Below are 9994 nucleotides of genomic sequence, written 5' to 3'. Positions count from 1 at the left end.
CAATCAACCACTTCTTTTTTATAGAAACTCCTACCAATTACCATATGAATTAACAGTGTTTTTTTAGAGAAATTACTTGTTCATAACTGAAAATACCGTCATTCATTCGAAACACAAGTTTCAAAAACCAGAAGGCTTACTATATTTTGAAACATTTCGAGAGCTATGTTGAAAAATTCAAGTATTTTCAAGTGTTGAGCACGTAATTTCCGTTAGAGAACTAACATATTAGTTGGAAAAACGGATAGGTTCTATTCAAAATAATTAAAGGAGAAAGAGGCTTCACCGGAAGCAACAACAACAATCACCATGGAGACATCGTTGACTTCAACTAAAACAACAACAATGTCAACGACAGAAGTGACGTCCACAGTTGGAGGCGTTACGGTCGAGACGAAGGAATCGGAATCCGTGACAACTACGGGAGTTATCGGAGGTTCCACTGAAGGATCTATCAGTGTGAGCAAGATTGAGGTGGTCTCAAAGACGGAATCACAAACTGATGTTAGAGAAGGAACTCCGAAAAGAAGAGTGTCGTTTGCTGAAGAGGAATTACCAAAGGAAGTTATTGATGCTGATAGAAAGAAGAAAAAGAGCCCAACTCCAGAGAAAACTGGCGACGAAAAACCGAAGAGCCCGACTAAAAAGGAGAAATCACCTGAGAAGGGAACAATTGAAGAAGTGAAATCACCCACAAAGAAGGAGAAGAGTTCAGAGAAAGTTGAAGAGAAACCACAGTCTACAACAAAAAAAGAGAAATCTCCAGAAAAGATTGCCGATGAGAAACCAACTAGCCCGATCAAAAAGGATAAATCTCCAGAAAAGTCAGCAACTGAAGAGGTGAGGTCTCCAACGAAGAAGGTGAAGAGTCCAGAAAAGCCATCTTCACCAACGAAGAAGGAGAAATCTCCTGAGAATTCGGCTGATGAAAAGCCAAAGAGTCCAAATAAGAAGGAGAAGAGTCCAGAGAAATCAGCTGTTGAAGATGTGAAATCTCCAGTGAAGACGGAGAAATCTCCTGAAGCAGTTGTTGAAGTATCTTCCGAAACAACTATCGAAAAGACTGAAACTACTCATGAAGTTGAAGTGACAAAGTCTTCCGAAGAGATCAAATCGGCTACTGACAAAAACGTTGAAGAAACTCTAAAAAGTCCAACCAAGAAGGAGAAATCACCCGAGAAATCAACAACAGAAGAGGTGAAATCTCCGAAAGAGAAGACTCCAGAGAAGCCCTCTTCCCCAACTAAAAAGGAAAAATCTCCTGAACAGCTGTCATCTCCAAACAAGAAAACTGAAGATGAGGGTGTGAAATCTCCAACAAAGAAAGAGAAGAGCCCAGAGAAAGTTGAAAAAAAGCCGAAAAGCCCAGTCAAGAAAGAGAAAAGTCCAGAAAAATCTATGGAAGATAAACTATCCTCTCCAACTAAAACTACAACTGAAGCTGTTGAAACTCCAAAATCTCCAGTGAAAACCGAAATTGGAGAAAAACCAACATCTCCTATCTCGAAGAAATCTCCTCCCGGATCTCCAAAGAAGGCCAAGTCTCCTGAAACAGAGGCTGACTCGAGTGTAAAGTCACCCACAAAGAAGGAGAAGAGTCCAGAGAAGGTTGAAGAGAAGCCACAGTCTCCAACGAAAAAAGAGAAATCACCAGAAAAAGTTGCTGATGAGAAGCCAAAGAGTCCCACCAAAAAGGATAAATCTCCAGAAAAGTCAGCAACTGAAGAGGTGAAATCTCCAACGAAGAAGGAGAAGAGTCCAGAAAAGCCATCTTCACCAACGAAGAAGGAGAAATCTCCTGAGAAATCGGCTGATGAAAAGCCAAAGAGTCCAACTAAGAAGGAGAAGAGTCCAGAGAAATCAGATGTTGAAGATGTGAAATCTCCAGTGAAGACGGAGAAATCTCCAGAAATCGTTGAAAAGAAAGAAACTGTTCTTTCTGAAACAACAGTTGAGAAAACAGAAATTACATCGTCTTCAACGACAGAAGTAACATCTCCAACAAAGAAATCTCCACCTGGTTCACCAAAGAAAAAGAAGAAGTCCAAGTCTCCAGAAGCAGAAAAGGTAATGTTTGGTAGGATGGAACTGTGAGAGACTGCTTTTTGACAAATTTCTGATTGATAATTTTTGGAAAAAACGTGAGATGTGAGATGAAAAAGAGAAAGAAGAAGTGGTTAGTTGAAATTAAAATTGTGCTAGGAGACATTTTGGAATAAATTTAAATAAAAAATTAGAGAGAATTTTGGAAATATAATTATTCGAAAAGTGAAACTCGTCCATCTTAGTTATAGAAAATAATCTCAAGAATCTCAGTTGAGAATTTTTTGAAAAATTTGTTCTAATCCAGCAAATTAGGATAGTTGAGACCTTAGTTTTTTGATTTCCAATTTTTGATCAATACCTTTGATTTCAAAAATTTGAGTGTCTTTTAAAGTTTGAGACGTCAAAACCGAGATGGATGAATCACACTTTTGAGAATAGTTAAATTTTTAAAAATTAAATTTTCTTTTTTTTATTATCAAAAATATAATTGTGAGAAGAATCGAACATTTTCAAAGTATACTGTAGTTATCAATTCAAAAGTTTCCGCGTTACATCGCAGATACCGTCTATCAGATGTAGGAAATTTTGATATCCGGAATGAGCGGTTCGCTCTAATTTACACAAAAAACCTGAGAAATGAGATTCCAACATCAGTTCTAATTCAGAATAGTTCTGATTTGAACCAGTTTCGATTTTGATTCAGTAAGCCGACACATGTACTAACTGGTGTAATTTCAATAAAAGTATAGTCCAATCATTTTGCTGAAGTGTTGTATGCTTTTGTTTGATTTTGAGCGCAGTAGTAATGACGGAAAACAATTTTTCTGAATTTTGATGACATCAATAGACACATTGAATTAGATTCAGTGAACAGAAGTTGATTGAACAAAGTAGAATTCAAAAAATGAAATAAAATAAAAAGCTCAAAAAGAAAATAATCAATAAGAAGTGTCAAAATTTATGGAATTTCTGGATTAGCAGATGTTTGTGTTGATTCTGTGAGTAAGAAAAACTGAGAGAAAAAATTACGATACAGAATTATGGTTTCTTCCCAATCAATTTTGACCGCTTGAACTTTTCAGCCTCCAGCGCCAAAACTGACCCGAGATCTCAAATCCCAAACTGTCAACAAAACGGATTTGGCTCATTTCGAGGTTGTCGTTGAAAACGCGACCGAATGCAAATGGTTTTTGGATGGAAAAGAAATCACGAAATCTCAAGGAGTTACTGTCTCGAATGACGATCAATTCGAGTTCCGTTGCTCCATTGATACGACCGTTTTCGGAAGTGGAGTCGTCTCGATTGTGGCTTCGAATGCTTCTGGATCAGTTGAAACAAAGACTGATTTGAAGGTTTTGGAGACTCCGAAAGAAACGAAGAAACCAGAATTCACTGATAAACTTCGTGATGTGGATGTCACTAAAGGAGACACTGTTCAGGTATCTCATCGATTATATATCTACTGATAAATTAAAATTTAATAATTTTAGATGGACGTCATTGCTCTCCACTCTCCACAATACAAGTGGTACCAGAATGGAAATCTTTTGGAAGATGGAAAGAATGGAATCACGATCAAAAACGAGGAGAACAAATCATCATTAATCATTCCAAATGCTCAAGATTCAGGAAAAATTACAGTTGAAGCTTCGAATGAAGTCGGATCTTCTGAATCATCTGCGCAGTTGACTGTAAATCCACCATCCACGACTCCAATCGTTGTTGATGGACCAAAGTCAGTGACAATCAAGGAGACAGAAACTGCTGAATTCAAGGCAACCATCACTGGATTTCCTGCACCAACTGTCAAATGGACAATCAATGAAAAAGTTGTTGAGGAATCGACAACTGTTACTACAATTAAAACGGAAGATACTTATACTTTGAAGATCTCAAATGCAAAGATTGAACAGACTGGAACTCTCAAGGTTACTGCTCAGAACTCTGCTGGACAAGACAGTAAACAAGCCGATCTCAAAGTGGAACCAAATGTTGTTGCACCGAAATTCAAGTCTCAACTCACGGATAAAACTGTTGATGAGGGAGAACCACTACGATGGAATCTTGAATTGGATGGTCCATTCCAGGGAACTGAAGTTTCTTGGCTTCTGAATGGTCAACCACTTACAAAGAGTGATTCTGTCCAGGTTGTAGATCATGGAGATGGAACATATCATGTCACTATCGCAGAAGCAAAACCAGAAATGACTGGAACTCTCACAGCGAAGGCTAAGAACGCAGCTGGAGAATGCGAATCATCTGCGAAGGTCACTGTAAACGGAGGAAACAAGAAGCCTGAGTTCATTCAAGCGCCACAAAATCATGAGACAACGATCGAAGAAAGCGTGAAATTCAGTGCAATTGTAACTGGAAAACCAATGCCAAATGTGACTTGGTACTTGAATGAAAAGAAGTTGATCCAAAGTGAAGAAGTGAAAGTCAAATATGTTCATGAGACTGGAAAAACATCGATTCGTATCCATAAACCACTCATGGAACATAACGGAACAATCAGAGTAGAAGCAGTGAATGCAGCTGGAAAGGTTGAAGCAACTGCTCAATTGAAGGTTGATAAGAAGACTGAAGTGCCGAAATTCACAACAAACATGGATGACAGACAAGTAAAGGAAGGAGATAATGTGAAATTCACAGCAAATGTCGAAGGATATCCAGAACCATCTGTTGCATGGACTCTGAATGGAGAGCCAGTTGCCAAGCATGCGTAAGTTTTAATTGGTGTTTGACAGAGAAGTGAATGAGTATAATTTCAGAAACATCACTCTCACTGACAAGGATGGAGAACACACCATTGAGATTGCTGCTGTCACCCCAGAACAAGCTGGAGAACTCTCTTGTGAAGCCACGAATGCGGTTGGATCCAAGAAGAGAGATGTCCAATTGGCTGTCAAGAAGGTTGGAGATGCTCCAACATTCGCCAAGAATCTCGAAGATCGTTTGGTTACTGAAGGAGAACTCACTCTTATGCATGCTAAACTGAATGCTGTCAAGCCAAAACCAAAGATTACTTGGCTTAAGGATGGAGTTGAAATCAAATCTGATGACCATTACAAGCTGGTCGAAGAGGAAGATGGAACTCTCAAACTCAGCATCATCACTACTAAATTGGACGACAAGGGAAGAATTACAATCAAGGCAGAGAGTGAATTTGGAGTTGCTGAATGCTCTGCATCTCTCGGAGTTGTCAAAGGACGTCCGATGGCCAAACCAGCGTTCCAAAGTGATATTGCTCCAATCAACCTCACTGAAGGAGATACTCTCGAATGCAAACTTTTGATCACTGGTGATCCAACTCCATTCGTTAAATGGTATATCAATGGACAACTTGTATGTGCCACTGAAGACACTGAAATCTCGAATGCCAATGGAGTTTACACCATGAAAATTCACGGAGTCACTTCTGATATGACTGGAAAAATCAAGTGTGTCGCTTACAACAAAGCTGGAGAAGCGACGATAGAGGGGCCACTCAAAGTGGTTGCTCCGATTCCAGTTGAATTTGAAACATCTCTTTGTGATGCTACTTGCAGAGAAGGAGATACTTTGAAGTTGAAGGCTGTGCTGCTTGGAGAACCAGAACCAGTTGTCTCATGGTATGTCAATGGAAAGAAACTGGAAGAGTCTCAGAATATCAAGATTCATTCCGAGAAAGGAACATACACTGTCACCATTAAGGACATCACTTGTGATTATTCCGGACAAGTCGTCTGTGAGGCTATCAACGAGTACGGAAAAGCCACGTCTGAAGCTACATTGCTTGTTCTGCCACGTGGAGAGCCTCCAGATTTCTTGGAATGGCTGAGCAATGTTCGTGCTCGTACTGGAACCAAAGTTGTCCACAAAGTTGTGTTCACTGGAGATCCAAAACCAAGTCTCACTTGGTATATCAATAACAACGAGATTTTGAACTCGGATCTCTACACAATTGTCACTGATGATAAGACATCCATCTTGACAATCAACAGCTTCAATCCAGATCTCCACGTCGGAGAAATCATCTGCAAGGCTGAAAATGATGCGGGAGAAGTGTCGTGTACAGCTAACATGATCACCTACACATCTGACATGTTCAGTGAATCTGAAAGTGAAGCGCAAGCTGAGGAATTCGTTGGAGATGATCTCACAGAGGACGAAAGTCTTCGTGAGGAGGTACAACGTACTCCAACCCCAGTCATGGCACCAAAATTCATCACCAAGATCAAGGATACCAAGGCCAAGAAGGGACACTCTGCCGTTTTCGAATGTGTTGTTCCAGACACGAAGGGAGTATGCTGCAAGTGGCTGAAGGACGGAAAAGAAATTGAACTGATTGCCAGAATTCGGGTTCAAACAAGAACTGGACCAGAAGGACATATCACTCAAGAGCTCATTCTTGACAATGTCACTCCAGAAGATGCTGGAAAATATACTTGCATCGTTGAAAACACCGCTGGAAAAGACACTTGTGAAGCTACTTTGACAGTCATTGAGTCATTGGAGAAGAAGTCTGAGAACAAGGCTCCAGAATTCATTGTTGCTCTTCAAGATAAAACAACGAAGACCACCGAAAAAGTTATTCTCGAGTGCAAAGTTATTGGAGAGCCAAAACCAAAGGTCAGCTGGCTTCATGATAATGTGAGTTGAAAAGATATTTGAGATCGTTTTTATAATTTTATTGTTTCAGAAGACAATCTCACAAGAATCAATCAAGATTGAATCTGTGGAAGGAGTCGAAAGGGTCACAATCACTTCGACTGAAATTTCTCATCAAGGAAAGTACACGTGCATTGCAGAGAATTCAGAGGGAACATCCAAGACCGAAGCATTCTTGACTGTTCAAGGTTGGTTATTTTATTCCATTTGCTTCCAGAGTTTTCTGTTTGCGTGAGCCCACCATTCACCACGGTTGATTGCTCGTTTCTTTGGTTTTCTTTTCCCACTTCGCACTTTTGCACTCTTTTCCCTTTTTTCCAGGCGAAGCACCAGTATTCACCAAGGAACTTCAAAATAAGGAGCTCTCGATCGGAGAGAAATTGATTCTCTCTTGCTCAGTCAAAGGATCCCCGCAACCACATGTTGATTTCTATTCGTTCTCGGAAACTACTAAAGTCGAGACGAAGATAACCTCTTCAAGCAGAATTGCAATTGAGCATGATCAAACGAATACTCATTGGAGAATGGTTATCAGTCAAGTGACAAAAGAAGATATTGTTTCTTACAAAGCAGTTGCCACCAATTCAATCGGAACTGCCACGTCTACATCAAAGACGACTACTAAAGTTGATGCTCCAGTATTCGAACAAGGATTGAAAAAGACAAGTGTGAAAGAGAAGGAAGAGATTAAGATGGAAGTGAAAGTTGGTGGAAGTGCTCCGGATGTTGAATGGTTCAAGGATGATAAACCAGTCAGTCAAGATGGAAATCATGAAATTAAGAAGAATCCAGAGACTGGTGTATTCACTCTTGTTGTGAAGCAAGCTGAAACTTCTGATGCTGGAAAATATACAGCCAAAGCCACAAATCCAGCTGGAACTGCTGAATCATCAGCTGAAGCTGAAGTCACTCAAGCTCTTGAGAAACCAACATTTGTCAAGGAACTTGTTCAAACCGAAGTCAAGATCAATGAAAGTGCTACGTTGTCTGTAACAGTGAAGGGAGTTCCAGAACCAAGTGTAGAATGGCTTAAAGATGGACAACCAGTTCAGACTGATTCCAGTCATGTGATTGCTAAAGTTGAAGGATCTGGAAGCTATTCGATTACCATCAAAGATGCAAGAATGGAAGATTCTGGAAAGTACGCTTGCCGTGCTACCAACCCAGCTGGTGAAGCGAAGACAGAAGCCAACTTTGCCGTTGTCAAGGACCTCGTTCCTCCAGAATTCATTGAGAAGTTGTCTCCAGTGGAAGTCAAGGAGAAGGAATCAATCACGTTATCGGTGAAGGTTGTCGGAAAACCAGAACCAGCCGTCGAATGGTTCAAGGATGACACTCCAATCAACATCGACAATGTTCATGTCATCCAGAAACAGACAGCTGTTGGAAGTTTCACTTTGACAATCGATGATGCCAGACAAGGAGACGTCGGAATCTATTCATGTCGTGCCAGAAATGAAGCTGGAGAAGCATTGACAACTGCCAACTTTGGAATCATCAGAGACTCTATTCCTCCAGAATTCACTCAAAAGTTGCGCCCATTGGAAGTCAGAGAACAGGAAACTCTCGATTTGAAGGTCACTGTTATCGGCACTCCAGCTCCAAAAGTCGAATGGTTTAAGGATGATAAACCAATCAATATCGACAACTCTCATATTTTTGCAAAGGATGAGGGATCAGGACATCATACTCTCACCATCAAACAGGCAAGAGGAGAAGATGTTGGAGTTTACACTTGCAAGGCAACAAATGAAGCTGGAGAAGCAAAGACAACTGCAAACATGGCTGTTCAAGAAGAAATCGAGGCTCCATTGTTCGTTCAAGGACTGAAACCATATGAAGTTGAACAAGGAAAGCCTGTTGAGTTGGAAGTTAGAGTTGAAGGAAAACCAGAACCAGAAGTGAAATGGTTCAAGGATGGAGCTCCAGTTGCAATTGATAACCAACATGTGATTGAGAAGAAGGGAGAGAATGGATCACATACTCTCATCATCAAGGACACGAATAATGCAGATTTCGGAAAGTATACCTGCCAAGCTACAAACAAGGCAGGAAAGGATGAAACTGTTGGAGAGTTGAAGGTTCCAAAGTATTCTTTCGAAAAACAAACAGCCGAAGAAGTGAAACCATTGTTCATTGAACCGTTGAAAGAGACATTTGCAACCGAAGGAGATACTGTTGTACTTGAATGCAAAGTTAACAAAGACTCTCATCCACAAATCAAATTCTTCAAAAATGACCAACCAGTCGAGATTGGACAACACATGCAATTGGAAGTTTTGGAAGATGGAAACATCAAATTGACGATTCAAAATGCCAAGAAAGAAGACGTTGGTGCTTACCGTTGTGAAGCAGTCAATGTTGCTGGAAAGGCCGACACAAAGGCTGATTTGAAGATTCAGTTTGCAGCCAAAGTTGAGGAACACGTCACTGATGAGAGTGGACAACTTGAAGAGATTGGACAGTTGGAAACTGTCGGAGGTAATTTGTAGTTTGCATGTAGTGTAGCACTTAGTGACCATCCCTTTTCCGTTTTCAGACTTTATCTGTTCTTTATTAATCTTTTTCTTCAGAAACCGCTTCTTCCAAAACCGACACCGGACGTGGAGCTCCAGAATTCGTTGAATTACTCCGATCATGCACTGTCACTGAGAAACAACAAGCAGTGCTTAAGTGCAAAGTCAAAGGAGAACCAAGGCCAAAAATCAAATGGACGAAAGAAGGAAAAGAAGTCGAAATGTCTGCCCGTGTTCGTGCTGAGCATAAGGATGATGGAACTCTTACATTGACTTTCGACAATGTCACTCAGTCTGATGCTGGAGAATACAGATGTGAAGCTGAAAATGAGTATGGAAGTGCTTGGACTGAAGGTCCAATTATCGTTACTCTGGAAGGAGCACCGAAGATTGATGGAGAAGCTCCAGACTTCTTGCAACCAGTCAAACCAGCTGTTGTTACAGTTGGAGAGACTGCTGTTCTTGAAGGAAAGATCTCTGGAAAACCAAAACCAACTGTCAAATGGTACAAGAACGGAGAAGAACTCAAGCCTTCGGATAGAATCAAGATTGAGAATTTGGATGATGGAACTCAAAGACTTACAGTTTCAGATGCTAAGCTTTCTGATATGGATGAGTATCGTTGTGAAGCATCGAATGAATTCGGAGATGTTTGGAGTGACGTTACTCTTACAGTCAAGGAACCTTCTCATGTTGCACCCGGATTCTTCAAAGAACTCTCTGCTATTCAAGTCAAGGAGACTGAGACAGCCAAGTTCGAATGCAAGGTTTCGGGAACGAAG

General features: G+C 40.5%; 1 protein-coding gene across 1 annotated transcript; it reads right to left on the bottom strand.

Moving 5' to 3' along the window:
* Window positions 1-251: 251 nt before the first annotated feature.
* GCK72_002244 (uncharacterized protein) lies at window positions 252-6417 on the bottom strand (the record flags this gene model as incomplete). The annotated part of the gene is made up of 8 exons (XM_053723328.1): window positions 252-541; window positions 659-1063; window positions 1412-1939; window positions 3149-3366; window positions 4070-4154; window positions 4833-5410; window positions 5500-5686; window positions 5733-6417. The coding sequence occupies 8 exons, from the start codon at window positions 6415-6417 to the stop codon at window positions 252-254; spliced, it is 2976 nt and encodes a 991-aa protein (XP_053591973.1).
* Window positions 6418-9994: the final 3577 nt, after the last annotated feature.

Source organism: Caenorhabditis remanei, chromosome I (assembly GCF_010183535.1).
Source record: "Caenorhabditis remanei strain PX506 chromosome I, whole genome shotgun sequence".
In the NCBI taxonomy this organism is placed as follows: Eukaryota; Metazoa; Nematoda; class Chromadorea; order Rhabditida; family Rhabditidae; genus Caenorhabditis; species Caenorhabditis remanei.
This window is presented reverse-complemented; position numbering and strand designations above follow the sequence as displayed.